The sequence below is a fragment of the Lupinus angustifolius genome, chromosome LG04 (genome assembly GCF_001865875.1).
Source record: "Lupinus angustifolius cultivar Tanjil chromosome LG04, LupAngTanjil_v1.0, whole genome shotgun sequence".
NCBI lineage: Eukaryota > Viridiplantae > Streptophyta > Magnoliopsida > Fabales > Fabaceae > Lupinus > Lupinus angustifolius.
This window is the reverse complement of record NC_032012.1, coordinates 6,221,436-6,241,309: the sequence shown is the minus strand read 5'-3', so window position 1 is coordinate 6,241,309 and position 19,874 is coordinate 6,221,436. Positions and strand designations below refer to the sequence as shown.

General features: G+C 33.2%; 2 protein-coding genes across 4 annotated transcripts; both read right to left on the bottom strand.

Annotated features, from left to right (window-relative positions):
- Positions 436-17,928, bottom strand: LOC109345323. Of its 3 annotated transcripts, none has more exons than XM_019584253.1 (13): positions 17,661-17,928; positions 15,313-15,625; positions 13,842-14,068; positions 13,162-13,217; positions 12,344-12,418; positions 11,850-12,193; positions 11,680-11,748; positions 11,407-11,495; positions 9,643-11,046; positions 9,436-9,513; positions 9,229-9,337; positions 8,307-8,357; positions 436-1,120 (listed from the first exon to the last, which is right to left on the bottom strand). In XM_019584253.1, the coding sequence occupies exons 1-13, from the start codon at positions 17,747-17,749 to the stop codon at positions 1,070-1,072; spliced, it is 2,955 nt and encodes a 984-aa protein (XP_019439798.1). In that variant the 5' UTR covers positions 17,750-17,928; the 3' UTR covers positions 436-1,069. The 3 variants fall into 3 exon arrangements, with proteins under 3 accessions (XP_019439798.1, XP_019439797.1, XP_019439799.1); XM_019584252.1 differs by lacking the exon at positions 436-1,120 and adding an exon at positions 7,407-8,152; XM_019584254.1 differs by lacking the exons at positions 436-1,120; positions 15,313-15,625 and adding an exon at positions 7,409-8,152.
- LOC109345330 lies at positions 3,674-6,287 on the bottom strand. The gene is made up of 5 exons (XM_019584270.1): positions 6,043-6,287; positions 4,752-5,213; positions 4,584-4,652; positions 4,280-4,367; positions 3,674-3,965 (listed from the first exon to the last, which is right to left on the bottom strand). The coding sequence occupies exons 2-4, from the start codon at positions 5,043-5,045 to the stop codon at positions 4,314-4,316; spliced, it is 417 nt and encodes a 138-aa protein (XP_019439815.1). The 5' UTR covers positions 5,046-5,213; positions 6,043-6,287; the 3' UTR covers positions 3,674-3,965; positions 4,280-4,313.

Below are 19,874 nucleotides of genomic sequence, written 5' to 3'. Positions count from 1 at the left end.
GTGCCATAACTGTCATGCTAAATAATAAATTAAGATCCAAGATTATGCATTGCAGTTAGTGGAATGGGTTATGTTATGCTAATATCCTCCTTGGGGGCAATTTGTGGAGTACTTAATAGAGTACTGTATAGTAGATCATGTTCAAAATAGGATGATCCAAAACATCAGCATTTGAATCCAACGCAGATACAAAAACCTGCAGGCATATAAATAATCATGATTAAATAAAACTCTGGTGTAAAAATACATGCATCATGACCATGTTTATATCATTATTTAACCTCAATCATATTCCTACAGCTTTAGTTCTCAAGTGGGGATATAAGTAGTGAATAGGATTAAAATCTTGCTTTCTAACAATTTTGTCTTCCTAGCAGTCATTCTCGGTTTGATCTAACAGTTGGAACAAAATAAAATTCCAATCACACACAAACATTAACAAATAAAAGTTGAAGCTGCTTCCTTTCTATTAATTTGTTAGATATGTATTTGTACATGATAAAACTCTTTCAAGGGTACAACATTCATCAAATGGAAATGCCAATAATCAGCTTTCTCCAATTTATTAAAAAAACAGTCCAAAATGTTGGCCAGCCTAAATAATAATCCCAAACCTTATCATAAATAATATACAATTTAAAAATGACAATGAAAGTACCAGTATATAACAACAACCAAATCTTTATCCCACTAGGTGGAGTCAGTTACATGAATTAAACGACATCATAATATTTTATCATAAAACATATTCATTGACAAAATTATAGAAGTCTAATAGGAGCTACTCCAACTTTGTCTCTTATACATTCATTTCTAATCCTATCTTATCTAGTGTCCTCACTCATCAAATACAACATTCTCATTTATTACATGAAGTCTATTGTTGACATTTTATCACTCAATATTCAGTCTCATATAACATTGTAGGTCTTGTAGCTATGTGTCAAAACTTCCCTAAAGTTAAAACTATCATACTGTAAATCCAATGTACATACAGTGCTCCATAGACTCCTTAAATCATTCTAAGCTTAATGGAAGATGCTTCAGTATTATGTATAGAAAGGTATTTTCACTTTCTATGTTGTGCTTCTACAAATTCTGTGATCATTTGCTTAATTGACTGCAGGAAACAAAAAGGAGTGTGATAAACATACAGAATGGTGTAATGAAATTGGCAATTATAAAAGATAAAATTAAAGCTGAAAAGTGTTAGAAAAATGCTAAATAGAAGTTCAAGATTTGAGTAATTACCTCTAGTTCCCTATGCAGTACAACAAATATTTTCTTCTCTCTTGTGTTTCTGAATGTTGTATTTCCATTAGCGAGGCAAACAATTAGCAGACAGATTGAAGAATATTTAATCTTAAGACCATTCTATTCACCTTCCATTGCAAAGTCCAAAGACAGAAAACATAAAATTCTATATGATATAATATGATGGTCTAGCACAGACAAATGAGCGTACCAAGGAGAAGTAACAAATGCTCAGCACCATATATACTAGAAGGGGTGATATTATTTGGACATGCTTCTTGGTACCGATGACACTCATTCTTGTATAAGAGAATCAGTGGGAGTGCCAATGCTATATCAAAGTAAGAGCCCAATCCTTTCATTATTTCTTCTACGGAATCTGCCACCCTATATCAAATATAGTATAAAAATAAGCACCATAAGTTAAAATATATAGATTGTACTAAAAACCAAGAGTTGAAAGAGTAGTGAATTCAAGATGCTAATTCAACGTGTCAAAAACCCCAGTAAAAGGCATCAAGATGCAGGTTTTAGGCACAGACTAATCATAATGCAACTTGCTAAAAAATAGTCATAATAACATGAGGCAACAACGCTGAGAAAAAATAATAAGTAAATAAATAAACGAATAATATTACAGAATAAAGAACAAAATGACTTCTTACTGGGAGAAACTCATTATAGGTCCCTTCAATTCAAACTCGGCCTTTTCGTACTTCAAGTAAGAAGCATTTTTATCTGAAAAGTATTTTCTCCGGTTTTTGTCATTATTATTGTTATCTGCAACCCCCGAACTCTGTCCTCTATCAGCCTCCTCTTTGAATGAATTGGGTGAAGATGCATATGCAAGTGCATTATTGTTATCCTTATGGCCTTCCAAATAAATACTCCAGCTTGCCCCAGATTCATTACTTTGAAGTCCATCACTCATTTCTGCCGATTTGTTTTGGGACTCAGCGATCACATTAATTGCTTTCCATTGTTGTGGTTGAGGCAGAATAGTTGTAGCATGGGACCTTGTTGTTTCTTCAAAAATAATATTTGTGATCTTTTTATTCGTGCTTTCCAAGTTGCTGTAAAATCTGGAACTCACAATAATATTTGTGACAAGAAATTCACTAGGATGGAATCACAATGCACATAGTGTATACCTAGTCGAGCATCCTTTAACCTCCCAACCACTTTACCTTCCTTTAGGCAATAAAAATCCACGGATAGAGACTATCTATTTCTATTACTATCATCTCCAGGATTCTCGGAAACCTTTCCATTTGCATGAATATGAGTGAAACTACGAGTGGTCCCAAACATTTGCACACCCGTACCAAGAGAACATTGTGCTTGGTCGGAGTATTCTACTTTGGACCTCTTCATAAATTCCACTCTCTCACAAATGTTCTTAGAAGAACCTCTCTCATGTTTACCTTCAGATAACCTTTCATCAGAGTTTTCTTCAGTCTCAACTGCACCAGATTCATTATTATGCTGCTTCCCATGAATCTTATATTGCTATCCCTACGGCCTTCCGAATAAATAGCATGGGACTTTGCAGGATGAGGCTGAACAGTTGTAGCACGAGACCTTGTTGTTTCTTCAAAAATAATATCTGTGATCTTTTTATTCGTGCTATCACAGTTGTTGCAAAATCCAGAACTCACAGGAGCTGAGAATGGCTTTCTTGATTCTGATGTTGTTTCTGATGAATTTTTTTCTTCAAATAACTTTGTGACAAGAAATTCATTAGGATTGGAATCACAATTCGCATAGTGTGTACCTGGTTGAGCATCCTTTAACCTCTCAACCACTTCACCTTGCTTTAGGCAATGAGAATCCATGGACAGAGACTGTTTACTTCTATTACTAACATCTCCAAGATTCTTGGAAACCATTCCACTTGCATGAAGAGGAGAGAAACTGCGAGTACTCTCAAACATTTGCACACACGTGCCAAGAGGACTTTGTGCTTGGCCAGAGTATTCTTCCCTGGATCTCTTTATAAATTCTACTTTCTCACAAAAGTTCGTAGAAGAATCTCTCTCATGCTTACCTCCAGATAACCTTTCATGGCTACCAAATTGTTCATGCCTAGAGCTATCCATAGAAATGGTAGCAGTAGTTAATGCCATGTCAGTTTCTGGCTCGGCAGGCAAGTTTTTTCCAGTTTGAACTGCAACAGATTCATTATTATGCTGCTTCTGACGAGTCTCAACTTGCAAAGATCTTCCATCAGGAAGTTTTCCTGGAATGAGTGAGAACACCCTCTCAGCATAGGCTTCTGTTTTGTTCTTGGGCTCTCTTTCATCATAGTTAGTTACAGCATCTACATCCTCATACAAAACCTCCTCACTGCTGGAAGGTGCACCATTTTCAGTGTCACTACCACTACCTCTTTCAACTGTACTCCTACTTCTGCTCTCACTATGACTTCTACCACCACTTTTAGTGTCACTATCACTTCCTCGATCACTAGTGCTGGCTTCTTGCCCTTCACTAAGATCAAGACCTTTCTTTCCTTTAAAGATATTAGGTGAAGAACCTTAGCCATTTACGTTTTCCAATGTCTTCGATAAATGTTCAACTTTGGAGTTTAGTTGCACCAGTTCCTCCAACCATCTTCAGTAATGTGATCTTTTATTACTCCCTTTGGAACTTGTGTTTCATTGTGAAATTCTTGATGATCAGATAGTTGGGGATGATTATCATTTGGACAACTGAAAAAAAATGATAACACTACTTAAAGTGTATATAAAGGGAAATTTTATTATAGTTAAAGGAGACGTAGCATAAAATAAACATTACAGTTTACAGTCATTTTAACGACAATAATATTTTAGAAATTGAAAATTTCTTTAAATCACACCAAAAGTTTAATCCCGACACCCTTCTAAACAAAACAAAAAAAATAAATACCAACTAAAGATAAGAGTGAGAAAGAATTCAGTAACAATTACAGAAGGAAAATGAAAAAACTTGCAGTACTACGTTAAACTATTCCATGATAGAGTAAAGTGAAAATAACAGATACCTTCCACTTTCAGTCAAAGGTTTCTTGAATCTTTTCAAATCCACTCCTGGTAGTAAATTATAGCTTCCTGATACTTGTAACTTGCAATCTACATTCAAGGTTAAATAAAAAATCAGATCACTTATGTGAAAGATTCCACTGTAAATATTAGTTTATTAAATATTATTAGTCTGTTAGTACACACATCATGTACTCTCTTTTATTTTACTTTAAATAAGACCCCTCTCTACAGTGTTAGGTACTGACTTAGATAGAAATGAAGGGTTTTTATGGACTATCCCTTTGCTCTACACATATCACCAACCTTTCTCACAATAGGATTAATTTTCCTTTTCAGATTAGGAACCACTCCTTTAACAGCTTTATCCAAGGCCTACAATAAAAGCAGGAAACCAGTGAGCATAAAGTTATGTTAATAAAAAGCTTGAGACACTGAAAACAAGCATAAGAACTCTCAGATTTTATACCACACCTTTGAAGTCATGCCATCAGGTTTGTTCATGAGAAGAGAAATTAATATGCTCTTCAAATTTAATGTTTCAACTATATTTTTTCCTTTGCTTTCTTGTATATTCCTCATTGCATTGTTTGTCCTAGTAAGAACTTCTCTATCAGAGCCACAAGTATTAGTATCTTGCTTGCCAATCTTTTGTGATGGCACATCATCCTCAATGCCCTTAAAGATTTTTACAGCTCCCAGTGAAGAGGATGAAGCAGCAGATTGATCTAGTGGAAATGAAAGAGAAGAATGCCTATCAGTGTTCATGGTAGCAGTTGTTCTAGACAATCCAGGTTTGTAGGGAAATTTCGGGGGACCTTCGACAAGCAAACTCTTTCCATCTTCACCACTTTGACGCTCTTCGTATATATCACAGACGTCACCAAATTCCTGGGACCATGTAAATCTGAATTGCTTTCCACCAACATCAATAATCTGGAACGATGAAAGGCCTTTTAGATTGCTGATAAAAATTGCTTAAAAAGGGAAAAGAGACACACAAACAAAATATGCCACACACAAATTCTGATCTAATTTTGAATAAAAATAACATTGATAATTGCACAAGTTTATTATAGCATGATATTATTCTAAAATTAGGCAAGAAAACACATAAACGACATAATAATGAATAGATACATTTCTGACTGATATAATATCATATCTTTGAACTTAAAAATCAAACACAATGAACACCATTCACATACTATTTTTAACGATATTCATTATCAGTTGTTATATTATGAAAATCCAGCTTTAAGTGAACTCCAAGTGGATTCCAACATAATCCGTAGGGTCCGAACCGAAGCCATGTTGTTGTCGTAAGCAAAAGGTCGACCATGTTAGCCAACCTCAATTACAGTCAATTCAATTTAATTCAAATCAGATTATTTCCATTTTTTATTGATTACTAATAAAATTGTTAAGAATCTCAAATATGCTCAACACACTATTACAATCATGTAGTTCCCAAAATTATCACTGTTAACTACTCACATCAACTTTACTACTCAAAATGGTTAAAGGATTGATAATACTTTTCCAGCGTCACTCAAATATTATTATAGTAATTAAAAAACTATAAAATTTATTAGCACTTCATTCCACAACACATGCAAGCTTTCATATTCAGGGTCATCAAAAACCAATCACTTAAAACACATCAATATAAGCTAAGCAAGAATACCCAATTGAAATCACAAATAATATATACAAATATATTTGAGTATATAATATCCAATAACAGAATAAAACTAAAACTCACTATATCAGTTGCATTTCTGCCAGCATAACAACCGAGGTAGGGGCGGTTAGGGTGTTGAGGAAGGCGGTTAATCTAGGAAGCACGACGGAGCATGGAAGAATGGTTGATGGTGGTGGAATGATAAAGTTTCTTACCTAGAATTGAGTATGGACAATAAGACACTGACCCGATATTTATATGAGAAAAAGTGACATGCATTGGAAAGATGATACTTTTCTCGTACTACTCAAGTTATCCTCACCTAATCCTTTTTGGTTTTGGGATGTGTCAGACTCTAATCATCTTAAAACCTAATAAGATTTACATTACTATACTAAAACTTTCTCTGTAGAGAAAAAAATGTATACATTGATAGTGTAAGAGTTTCTACACTGTTACTGTATTATCTAGCATTTATTTTTAATTATGTTTGATTTTTTACAAAAAGTAATCTAAATGAAAAAATGGATGATGTACTGATTGTGCATAATTCTTTACACTGTTAGTGCATGAATATTACACTCTTATCAATATCATACTAAATATAAATGTATATCTATATTTTTTTGATATATACTTTTAGTTTGAATTAAATTTTTAGTATATTAAATATTATATTAATTGTCTTTCTCTATTTAGATTTACATTTCTCATTTAAACCATGTTTTTTTTAAAACATGGAAATAAAAATTCACATCTACAAGGTTGATAAATTTTGAGAATTAAGAGATTGTTTTTTTTATTAATTATATATATAAGAGTTCATATAAGATTAGTTACTCTTAAAAGAAGTAAATATTTAGTCCTTTTCGGTCAACAAGATAATAAAGATAAGAGGCGAAAATTTGTCCTTTCATATTGCAATTCAGAATATAACGAGCCAATAAGATATGATAGAGATATTTGGTTAGCTTATCATATCTTATTCACCTAATCTAATTTCTTTGTCAATGGTAGATATCTATTAGCATGGTCGGTTTTGATATCTTATAGGGTCCGTGTGAGAAAAAAGTTTGTGCCCTCACATTATGAAAATATTTAACTATGTGAATTTTGTATGTCAAAGTTTAAACAAAATTGAGAATCTAAAACTAATTCAGAAGTCAAAATAAAAAAAAGTACACATTGTATATCAAAAGAATTTCATTATATTAATTTTACAATAAATTTTACAGAGAATAAAATATTTCCTTACATCATGAGAATACTTATCTCCTTAAATTCATTTGGTGTTCGACACATGTCTTATTTCTCTTCTCTTATGAAGTTTTCATTCTAAAATATAATATAAAAAGAATAAGACATATATCAAAACACTGAATAAATTTAAGGAGATAAATTATCTTCTGGTATGAGTAGATACTTTAATCTGAATTTTAAACTCAAACAAAAGTGTGATAACATAACATACACTTTATTTTCAAGGCACTTGAGTCCAATATATTATAGACCATTTTTGAACTATGAGCTCTATGCAACACAGCTGTGGCTCACCCATAGGGCCGACCATGTGGGTTAGAAATGAAGTCTAGATAATGCAATTTTCCATCTCACCCTTACACCTAGATATTAGTGTCACCCGACCGGAAAGGGATCCTTTCCAGTATTAGAGAGTCCAGTGCTGGATAGGATGATGAAAAACAGTAACATGTTTATCATGTGAATGTAAAAGAATATTTAGACCATTTTTGAACTATGAGCTCTATGTGCTCACCCATAGGGCCGACCACGTGGGTTAGAAATGAAAAGTCTAGATAATGCAATTTTCCATCTCACCCTTACACCTAGATATCAGTGTCACCCACATATGACCACTCTGAACAGGATAAGAAGTTAAGAACCTATATTGCTCATGACTTATACTCCTATTATTACTATTATCCTATTATCAGCCATGTATCCATGCTATGTCATCATTGCTATGTCAAACAAGGGAGCAACATGGTACTCAACTTGTAGTATTGTACTTTCATTAAACTTGTACTTCAGATCAACAATGAACACGAGATTCATGCACCATACTCTGTTTCATAGACCCAGAGATTCTTCTAAGCTTGATGGAAAAGGCTTAAGTTTTATGTATATATTTATCCTGTGTTTCTACAAATTCCTTGATCCGTTGCTTGATTGACTGCAAGAAACAAGGAAAATGAGTGAAATAAGCATACATAAAGATGTAATCAAATTTGTAAGTTATGAAAGATAAAATTAAATCTAAAGAGAGTTAATATATGTAACATTAGTACTGAAAAATCGAAACATAAGTTCAAGATTTAAGTAACTACCTCCAGTTCCTTATGAAGCACAATATATATTTTCTTTTGTCTTTTGTGTTTCTGCAATTCACATCACACCCATCACATATTTAGAAAATAGATACTAAATACAAATTAACCTTTACACTTTAGGTAAAACATAAGCACTTGATCAGAGATAATAAAAAACTCAGCACCACCAATACAAACTCCTGAAAGATGAATTAAATCAGAGTAACTTTGTTTCAATTCAATCAAAATTGCATCAAGTTAAAGGTATGGAGTTCAAGTCTTTAGGAATGCAGTTGCGTTAAATATTCAGTAGGGAGGACTTTGCGATCCTCGCTCCAAGCGGATTCATTAGTTAGCACCCTCCTAGTGTCGGTATACCGGATGGTTTATCCCAAATACTAGACAACTACTAGTCACTAGCAGAGTAGCATTACAGACAAATATCAGGCTTTAATTGTAATAATATGATCAGTCAGCTTAAGAAATCCACAAGACTTAACTAGATGATTGATTTTGTTTCTTACATATGCACTATCTATATCCATAACCTCATTTAGCCCAATCACATTACAAAGGTGCATGAATGAAGAAATAGAAACTTCAATTTGATAAACAAGATATATTCAAAATTATGACGAACCACTTAAAAACTGAAACAGGAAACATGACATTCAAGTACTCCACAATAAAGATACACAAAAATAGTGAATGATTTTATACATCACATTCATACATGCTTTAGATAGATAGCACAACTATTTTTACAAGGAAAACGGATTAGATTAGCAAAATGGGCTTAAGAACAAGAAAAGTTTTGAGAAACTGTTATCTTATGAATAAGAATACAGGAAAATATAATTTTTTTTTAATAGGAGGGAAAGTATTATTTATCCAGCATAAAAAATATTGCATGCACAATTAGAGCCAAAATAGGACATACCATTCCATAAGTTTCATACGATTCCATCAGCTTCCCAAAGATACTATTGTACATGTCTTCATCGTCTTTAGCATCATCTAAACCATTGACTAATTCTTGAAAGACATCCCTACAAAAAATACAAATTATGAACAAGATATTAGACAGAATATCAAGCCAAATATGTAACAGAAACACAATGATGTCTTGAATAGTAAGATTGCTTACTCGTAACTCGCACAAGCCTTGTTCAAGTACATGTAAGTATCATGTTTCTCACGGAACTGATGCACATATTCTTGATATCTAGCATTGAGAAGAAATCATGTATCAAATGCCACACAAAAAAAAAATCAAAATAACCTGACGCAGTGATACTAATAAAAATAAATAACTGAATAATATTAAAGAATAAAAAATGGAATGACTGCTTACTGGGAGAAACTCATTATAGGTCCCTTCAATTCAGCCTCAGCCTTTTCGTACTTCAAGTACGAAGCATTTTCATCTGAAAAATATTTTATCCAATCTTTACTACTCTTATTTTTATCTGCATCCCCTGAACTTTGTCCTCTATCAGCCACCACTTTCAATGAATTACATGAAGATCCATTTGTAGGTGCATGATTGCTATCCCTACGGCCTTCCGAATAAATAGCATGGGACTTTGCAGGATGAGGCTGAACAGTTGTAGCACGGGACCTTGTTGTTTCTTCAAAAAGAATATCTGTAATCTTTTTATTCGTGCTATCACAGTTGTTGCAAAATCCAGAACTCACAGGAGCTGAGAATGGCTTTCTTGATTCTGATGTTGTTTCTGATGAATTTTTTTCTTCAAATAACTTTGTGACAAGAAATTCATTAGGAGTGGAATCACAATGCGCAGAGTGTGTACCTGGTTGAGCATCCTTTAACCTCTCAACCACTTCACCTTGCTTTAGGCAATGAGAATCCATGGACAGAGACTGTTTACTTCTATTACTATCATCTCCAGGATTCTTGGAAACCATTCCACTTGCATGAAGAGGAGAGAAACTGCGAGTAGTCTCAAACATTTGCACACCCGTGCCAAGAGGACTTTGTGCTTGGCCAGAGTATTCTGCCCTGGATCTCTTTATAAATTCTACTTTCTCACAAAAGTTCGTAGAAGAATCTCTCTCGTGCTTACCTCCAGATAACCTTTCATGGCTACCAAAATTTTCATGCCTAGAGCTATCCATAGAAATGGTAGCAGTAGTTAATGCCATGTCAGCTTCTGGCTCTGCAGGCAAGTTTTTTTCAGTCTGAACTGCAACAGATTCATTATTATGCTGCTTCTGACGAGTCTCATACTGCAAAGATCTTCCTTCAGGAAGTTTTCCTGGAATGAGTGAGAACACCCTCTCAGCAGAGGCTTCTGTTTTGTTCTTGGGCTCTCTTTCATCATATTTAGTTACAGCATCTACATCCTCACACGAAACCTCCTCACTGCTGGAAGGTGCACCATTTTCAGTGTCACTACCACTCCCATTCTCTCTTTCAGCAGTACTCATACTTCCGCTCCCGCTATGGCTTCTACCACCACTTTCACTGTCACTATCAATGCCTCTATCACTAGTGTTGCCTTCTTGTCCTTCACAAAGATCAGGACCTTTCTTTTCATTAAAGATATCAGGTGAATAACATTGGTCATTTATGTTTTCTGAAATCTTTGTTAGTTGTTCCAGTTTGGAGTTTAGTTGCATCAGTTCCTCCAAACCATCATCAGTATTGTTCTCTTTTAAGCCTCCCTGTGAAGCTGGTGATTCATCGAAAATTTCTTGTTGAGAAGATTGTTGGGGATGATTATCACCAGTAGAACTGCAAAAATATGATAACACAACTTAAAGTGCATTAAGGAGAAATTGTATTAGAGTTTAAGGAGAAATTGTATTAGAGTTTAAGGAGAAGTAGCATAGAATAAATATTACAGCTTACGGTCATATTAACTAAAAAATATTCAAGAAATTGAAAACTTCTTTCAATCACACCAAAATGTGAAGAAATGTTTAACCCCACACCCTTCTAAACAAAACATAAAGAAAATGAGAACACAACCAATCACAAATATACCAACTAAAGATAAGAGCAAGAAAGAACTCGGCAACAAATACAGAAGCAAAAGTAAGACACTTGCAGTACTACTCTGAACTATCCAATGATAGTGTCAATAACAGATACCTTCCACTTTTAATCGAAGGCTTCTCGAAGCTTTGCAAATCGACTCCTGGTAGCAAAATATACCTTCCTGGAGACTTGTAACTTGCAATCTACATTCAAGATTAAATGAAAAATCAGATCACGAATGTGAAGATTACACCGTTGATGTTAGTTCATTAATTATTATTAATCTATATGTACCTGTGCTACACCTGACAATTGTACTACACAAATGACTTTGATATAAATAAAGGTTTTTCTACAACGCCCCTCTCTCCTTACACCTACCCTTACCTTTTTCAAAATGGGCTCCATTTGCTTTTTTAGGTCCGGAACTATGCCATTAAGAGCTTTTCCCAAGGCCTACAATAAAAGCACGAAAGCAGTTACATAAAAATAGGTTAATAAAGATCTCAATATAGTAAAAACTATCATAATGAGAACTCTCATGTTTTATACATAACCTTTAAAGTCATTCCACCAGGTCTACTCATGAGAAGAGAAACCAATGTGCTCCGCAAATCTGTGGGTTCAGCTACATTTTTTCCTTTGCTTTCTTCTGCATTCCTCGTTTCATTGTTTCTCTGAGTAAGAATTTCTTTATCAGGGCCGCCAGTTTGCTTGCCAATCTTTTGTGATGGCACAACATTATCAATGCCCTTGGATATATTTATAACTCCCAGCAGAGAGGATGAAGCAGCAGATGGATCCAGTGGAAATGAAAAAGAAGAAGAATGTCTGCCAGTGCTCATGGTAGCAGTTGTTGTCGAAAATCCAGGTATGTAGGTAGATTTTGGGGGACCGCCAACTATAACACGTTCCAGACATTAAAGACGTAGAACAATGAGCTAACAAAATCTTATACTGAAGTTTTCAAAACTGCTAAATGATGGTATCATAAGGTAAATGTGTTAGAAAGATGATTTTTTTTAGAACAGGAAGATGAAAGTTTAATCACCTTGAAGAGTTTCCACTTTACTTTTCTTAGGAGGTGCAGCCTCTTTCTTTTTATTGTAACTCTTCTGCAGAGTAGCTGGACACAATTGAAGTATAAAGCTCCGCAATCAGATAGTTCAACATATAAATGTCAATAATATAAGTACAATAAAGGTACAAAACTTTAGGAGAACATGGCCACTATTCGAAAGCAAAAAAATATGAATTTTCTCATCCCATGACATAATAGAATAGAAGTTTGACATTTATACTTCAAAATAATATTAACTCATACTTACCAGAGTTGTTGTGCTTGCATAATTCAATAAGTAAAGAGAAATTGTGTCTCACTGGTATTCTTTTTTTTTTTTCATTGGAGACAAAAGTTTTGAAAGGTAAAGAGAAAATTAGCAACACAGAACTAGGAACATTAGTAACAGGAGATATACTTTACAGAGATCATATGTTGTTTAAACATACTTTTGATGCAACTTTGGGTTTGGAAAATATTTTTCAGAAATGATATGCTAACTTCTTGCATTTTTACTTGCATCAACGTGATATGTGAGACTAGTGAACTCGGTAAATGGAACAAGGTCTTCCCAATTTGAAGCATTTTGATGACACAGATTTGCAGAAGTTATTCAGATGGACTGTTTTTCCTAAAGAGATCCTTCATTTATTTTCAATGGTGCAGTCTATGGAGATTAATTGTATGCAGCCTTACCCCGCAAGCGAAGAGGCAGATTCCAGGATGTACTATAATTAAAAAGAAAAAAGTAGAAGAAGCAAAAAATAAGGAAAGAAGGTATGAAGTACTAGAAGCAAAAGAAAAATTACCCTCAGCAGCAGCTAATGCCTTCACAGATGGATTCCCGGGTTCCAAGACAATGGTTCTGTGGTAAAAAACATAAATAAATGGTCAATGAGGCATCAAAAACAGGCACATGATATCCATGCATCATAAACAGACTGTATTCTGAAACTGATAAAAGTAAAAAACACATGAAACAGAGCATATTCTGAACCAAAAAATTGTGATAGACCAAATGGCCAACTATTACATGGTCAGTAGTTTCATTGTAGAAAATCAATAGTTTGTCTCATTCCATATTAAACCCACCAACCTATATACAAGGAATCACCTACATGTTCTTTCTATTAAATAACCTAATATGTGATTAAAACTCCTGAAAGCAGGAAAATGAATTTCAACAATAGAAAAACATGTATCAAAACTTCACCACATAGACATTAAAGGTAAGCATCAATTGTATGCCTTAGAGGAGCTTAAAATTATTTTGCATACTTGGGTAATATTTTGACAAAATGACCAAGTTAAATCTTCAATGTGTGCATCACATATGCATTCTCTTATTAATGCATGCCAATGGCAGTCCGTGACAAATCATCAAGTATATAGAGAAAGCTGATAGCAAGTTGACATCAAGGGGAATGAATGGTTGCATAATTTATAGCATGTATTATAATGAGGGATATATTTGATAACAGTTTCATACTTCCGTGACTTAAGCTTGCGCTCAGCTTCTTCTGACCGCATTTTAACATGATTCTTAGTAGACTCATCCAATGTACGCTGTACATTCAGCTTGCGCCAAGCACACCCAGATTCAACAAGCAAACCGTTTCCATCTTTACCGCTTTGACGCTCTTCGTATATATCACAGAGGTCACCAAATTCCTGTGACCATGTAAATCTGAATTGCTTTCCACCAACATCAATAATCTGGAATAATGGAAGGTCTTTTAGATTCCAGAAAGTACAAACAAAATGAATAAAAAACATTGATGAAACAAAGAAATCCAATTGCTCAACATCTGTTAGAGAATTCCCTCTAAAAAGCTCACATGCTTTACTCAAGTAAAAGTCAAACACCTAAGCTTATAGAAGTTGTTCATCCAAAGCAAACTCATCATGCAAGAATTATGTTCCAACCAAATACACCAAAGCATGACAAATATTGCACATTGTCACAAGAAAATGGTTTTTTTCTTTTCCCAACAACTCCAGCACTCTCGTAAAAATACTAAACAAATAATTCCATAATGAAAGGGCCACAGAAGAATACAATAACAATTACGAACAACTTCAGAACTCACACCATACATAACATACATATCATAGGGAATATCCTTATATGGCTTGTGAGCCTGCAACATCTCACTTGTATTAATATTATTAATGTGTTATTTAATCTAAAATTGCTTTGTATATAATTGAATGCCAAATTTATAATGAATTCCAATCATGAGAACAACAAACAACGTCAATCAAAAAATGCAATTGCAACAAACAACAAACAAATAATTTTTTATTGTCAAATAAAAGTATTGGATGAGGAAAGGTTCTCCCTATTCCAAGAGGATTCCAACACAGACCACTGGATTTGAACCTTAGTCACGTATTTGCAATAAGCAAAATACTGACCAAACTAGACAGCCCCTGTTGGCAATCAATCCAAATCAAATTATTTCCTACTTTTAATGATTCCAAAGAAACCAAAAGAATTACATTTTTGAAAATGTTTGACATGCTGTTACAATCATCCAATTCTCAGAATTATACTATTAACCACAATAAATAACAACAACCAAGCTTTAATCCCACTAGGTGGGGTCGGCTTGTTATTGTTGTTGTTGAAAGGGCGGCCTAATGCACGAGACTCCCAGGAATGCTAATCAAAATGAATGCTTCTCACGAAACAAACCCAACATACTTGATGGATGGAGAATCCTTCTCTAGGATCAGCAAGAAAAACTCAAATAAATTAGAAGAGTAATCCAAAGGATAAAAAAGGTATCAGCATTTCATTTCAAGGTCACCAAAAATCAACCACAAATTTCATAACACACTTCAACAATACCCAATTGAAATCACCAAAACAGAAAACTTATAAATGTATATTGGAAACTCAACAGCACAAGTTAACTAAAACAAGCCAAGGTCATGAATTGTAGTAGAAATCTCACATTTTCGTCGCGATCGTAAGGGTTGGAAGCGAATTTCATCCGTGTCCTCCCACCTTGGGCCTCCAAGCGCTTGATCTCCTCCACTATGCCAGGAGCCAGCTTTATAATCATGGAGAATTTTGGATCGCCACCAGAAACTAGGCTGAATGACTCCTCTGATAACATAGGAGCCGTCGCTGTCGTATCTCCTTGGAGTGTGTTGCGACTGGTAGAAGTATCGAAGGAGAGTTGGTTGGGGGGCTGAGGGGGTAATGGAGAGTTGGGGCGCTTAGCCTTGAGGGCGCCGCGATAGAGCTTGGAAGAGTGTCCTCCTCTGCAGTTCATTTTGGATTAAAGATTCAATGTCAATTGTGTTGGTGTAGGTTAGAATTTATAATTTGAGTGTTTTGATTTAGTCCATTCTTATCGTGTAATTATCCTTATCTTCTTTATGTTTATCTTTTTAAATTCCTCAAGCCTCATACACAATATATATAGTTATATACAACAACAATCAAACCTTTATCCCACTAGGTGGGATCGGCTACTTGGACTGAACAACACCATAATGTTCTATCATAAATCATGTTCATTGACAAAGCATTGAGCTCTAAGTCTTCCTTTATCATTTCCCCTATAGTTTTTCTTAGTCTCCCTCTTCCTCTAGAAATTGGGCTAGCTTCCATTTGATCTAGTCACCTTACGGGTGCTTCTACCGGTTTCCTCCACGTTTATATTGTATTGTTGATCACAAATACAATATAAAGAAATTACCCCTTTTACAATTCATTTTATGGTATCAAAGCAATAGTTTAAACCTAATAAGTAGGGGCAATAAAGTTAATTGCTAATATAAAATCAAACTCAATTCATGTTTAATGCTTTCCAAAAAAAAATCATAAATAATGAAATATATTAAGATGGGGGAAGATAATTACAACAAGTGTTGAGAATAAGAGATCCTCTTTATAGAAAGGATAAATAAAATGAACAAAAAAACATAAATGAAACAAAGCTACCAAATCACTCAGCATATCCTTGAAAGAAATCCCTCTAAAAAGCCCATAGGCTTTACCTGAGAAGCCAAACACCTAATCTTATAGAAGTTGCTCATCCAAGAAATCTTTTTAAAGATGTTAACAATTTTCTCCAACCAAATACAGCAAAGTGTTACAATTGCACACTGCCACAAGAATTTGGTTTTATTCCTTCTACCAAAACTAGTAAAAGTAGTCAATAGAAAATAACCCAAGGACTTAGGGCAAACCTAGCACTCTCGAAAAAATACCAAACAAATAATGCCATCCATAATAAAAGGGACACAGAACAATGTACGAACAATTGAGGAACAATTTATGAACACCCCACATATCCTGGGTTATGAACCTACAACATGTAACTGGTGTTAATTCTACTAATATATTATATAATTTAAATTTGTTTTGCAAAAATAAATAAAAATACAGATTTTTTATAGTGAGCTCCAAGCATAAGAAGAAGAAGAAGAACATGAATCAAACAACAACTACAACATGAATCAAACAACAATACATTGCTTTACCAAAAAAACAAATCTTCTGATATGCTATATAGGTTTAAATACTTTCTACTGATTTCTCAAAAAAAATTTCTTGGTCTTCTTCTCCCTCTAATTATGGGACTTTCCTCCAATCAACTTGTCTAATTGTGGCTTATGTTAGTTTTCTTTTCACATGTCCAAACATGATAAAAAAATATATTAGTGAACAAGAGTTTTGGATGACGGAGGCTCTCCTGTTCCAAGTGGATTCCAACAAAACCTGTAGTGTCCGAGTCGAAGTCATGTCGTTGCCAAAAACAAAAGGTCAACCTCAACCGCAATCAACTCAACTTAATTCAAATCAGATTATTTCCATTTTTAACTGTTATAAGGAAAACATTAAGTATTATTACATTCTAGCAGATGTTCCACATAACATTACAATCACATAATTACCAAAATTATCACTGTTAGCTAAATTGCCACTCAAAACGATGGCTTCACAAGAACAAAGTACAAAGGCATCATACTTAAAGGATTCAGAATCCTTCTCCACCATCACTAGAAAAAAAGTCAAATAAATTAAAATATTAGAAAAGTTATTAGCACTTCATTTCACAACATATGCAAGTTTTCATTCAAATACAAAGCCATTAAAAGCCAATAAGAGTTCTATGATGTGAAGAAAAACATGTAAAACACTTACCAATAAAAGCTAAACAACAATATCAAATTGAAGTTACAAATAACAGAATATAAATGCATGTATATTTGAACTTTGAGCATATAAAATCCAACAACAGAATTCAACTAAAACAAAGCAATTGATGAATTAGAATAAAAAACTCACATTTGCCCTACTTTTTGGGCCACCAATGTCTTGATTTTCACCACCATGTTGGTCTCAGATTTATGATGATGGAGAATGCGTGCCCTCATCTGAGGGAGAAGGAGCCATCGCTGCAATCACATCTCCTTTTAGTGGATTCCGGCCAGCGTAACCACCGAGGTAGGGGCGGATAGTATTGGAAACACGGCGGAGCTTGGAGGATCCGTTCATGGTGTTGGAGTGTGAGCGGTGGAATGATAACCGAGAATTGAGAGTGTACCCTATCTGTATTTACAATTCTGATTTGCAGTATCTATTGGGACCAATTTTGGTCTGAGTTTTATTGAGATGAGAAGTAAGGAAAAAGAAAGTTACATAATTCTTTTCATTTTACATGTTTATTTCATATATTCTAAGTCTTCTCATTTTCTATTTTCCTTCCGACAATTAACTCGCAAATAGACCCTAGGAGACATGTCCATCCAACAAGTATGGGTTAGGAAATAACCATTGAGATATTGGTTTATTCAAATTAATTTCAATTAAAATGTTTGTCTACTACTTCATGTCTATTAAAATGTTTGTAAAATTCTGCTACAAAACTAAACATGTCATCTTAATACTTAGCTACCTATGTGATACAAATATATTGTCTATGCCAACTTTGGTGAGCGAGAAAACGACTTACTCTGCATAAAGCACTGTAGCAGAGTATGTGATCTTTTTTAGTATTCTCTTATTTTAGTTGCAATATTTGACATATTTAATCGACAAACTAGATATATTTCTCTAAGCTTATTCATAAAGTTGGAACGTATTACGCATATTCAATTTATGATTAGAAAAACTCATAATCAGAACTTTAAGTCTCGCGATGTATATGATAAAATGAGCGAAAACTTATGAATAGAAAAATTCAAAATCACCACCTTAAAATTTTAGTTCAATTGTGATGTTTCTTTGGAAGTGAGTATTTATTCTCCATGACATACTAATAATGTGTCTCCTAGGAGTTCCCTAGTTGTGGATCTACAATTCTAACTTCAGTTTTTTAATTTATGTATTTTGTGTTCTAGGAATTCTACCCAAATAATAATATCATTAATTTTTATATTGTAAACTAGACAATAAATAAAATTGGATTTAAAACAAGAAAAACATAAGATAATTATATAAACACATTACATTTTTCCTTAAATAGACTGAGCTTTCAGGAATTATGGCATATTTACTTGTTTAAAAATTTAGAACTTTAGGTTTGACTTGAACTTTTAATATATTTAAGGATATATTATATCATAAGACATTAAAATAGATCAACAAATTTGCTTTTAAATAGACTAATAAGTATGATTTTATATAAATTCTTTACGAAATTTTTATACTAAAATTTTATATATAATAATATTATTTATATTAAAATAATATACTATCAATATTATTAATATATATAACTAAATAACTTAACCGCTTATTCTTTTAGATAACTTAAAATCTAACTTTAAGTTAAATAATTTTTTTAAAAAGTTTAACGTTGCCTTACGTGAGGAAAAATGATTGACACAATATCTTATAGATCACTTAATAGGTTAGAATAGACAATCAAATATGTTTTGTAAGCATACTATAACTTCAATACTTTAAGTGCAATAATACTCATATTAATGACTAAATGTCTATTCACGGATAGTATAAGGAATATTTTGTACTTTCAAATCTCATATAGAGTATGTTACACAAAACTAATTTTTGACTATAAAGGTGGTTGAAGGTTTATAGATATATAGATACCTTATTTAGATTTGTTCACTAATTTTTTTTTTTGTGACTATTCGAAATTTGAAAAATGACTAAAATGTGTAAATGATATTAAATTATTAATTAATTAGTTAATTTAAAATAATAATTCTAAATTATTTTTCAATACTTTATTTATCATTGGACATACAATATTTTATTTGTTTTATTTTAATATTTTTTAGTTGTTTTCAATATTTTCGTTCTAAAAATAAAATACAATTAAGTTGCATAAGTTTACAGTATTCTTCATTATTGATACTATAATTATTAAAAAATATAATATAAAAATAATTTATACACCCATTTAGTAACGAAATGGAATAATAGGTTGTGCATAAAAAAATTCATTGTGAATAATTTACATCACAAAAAGTAAAAAATAATAAAGTTTTTTAGTTGGGTAACTATATAACTTATTATAAAATTCAAAAACAA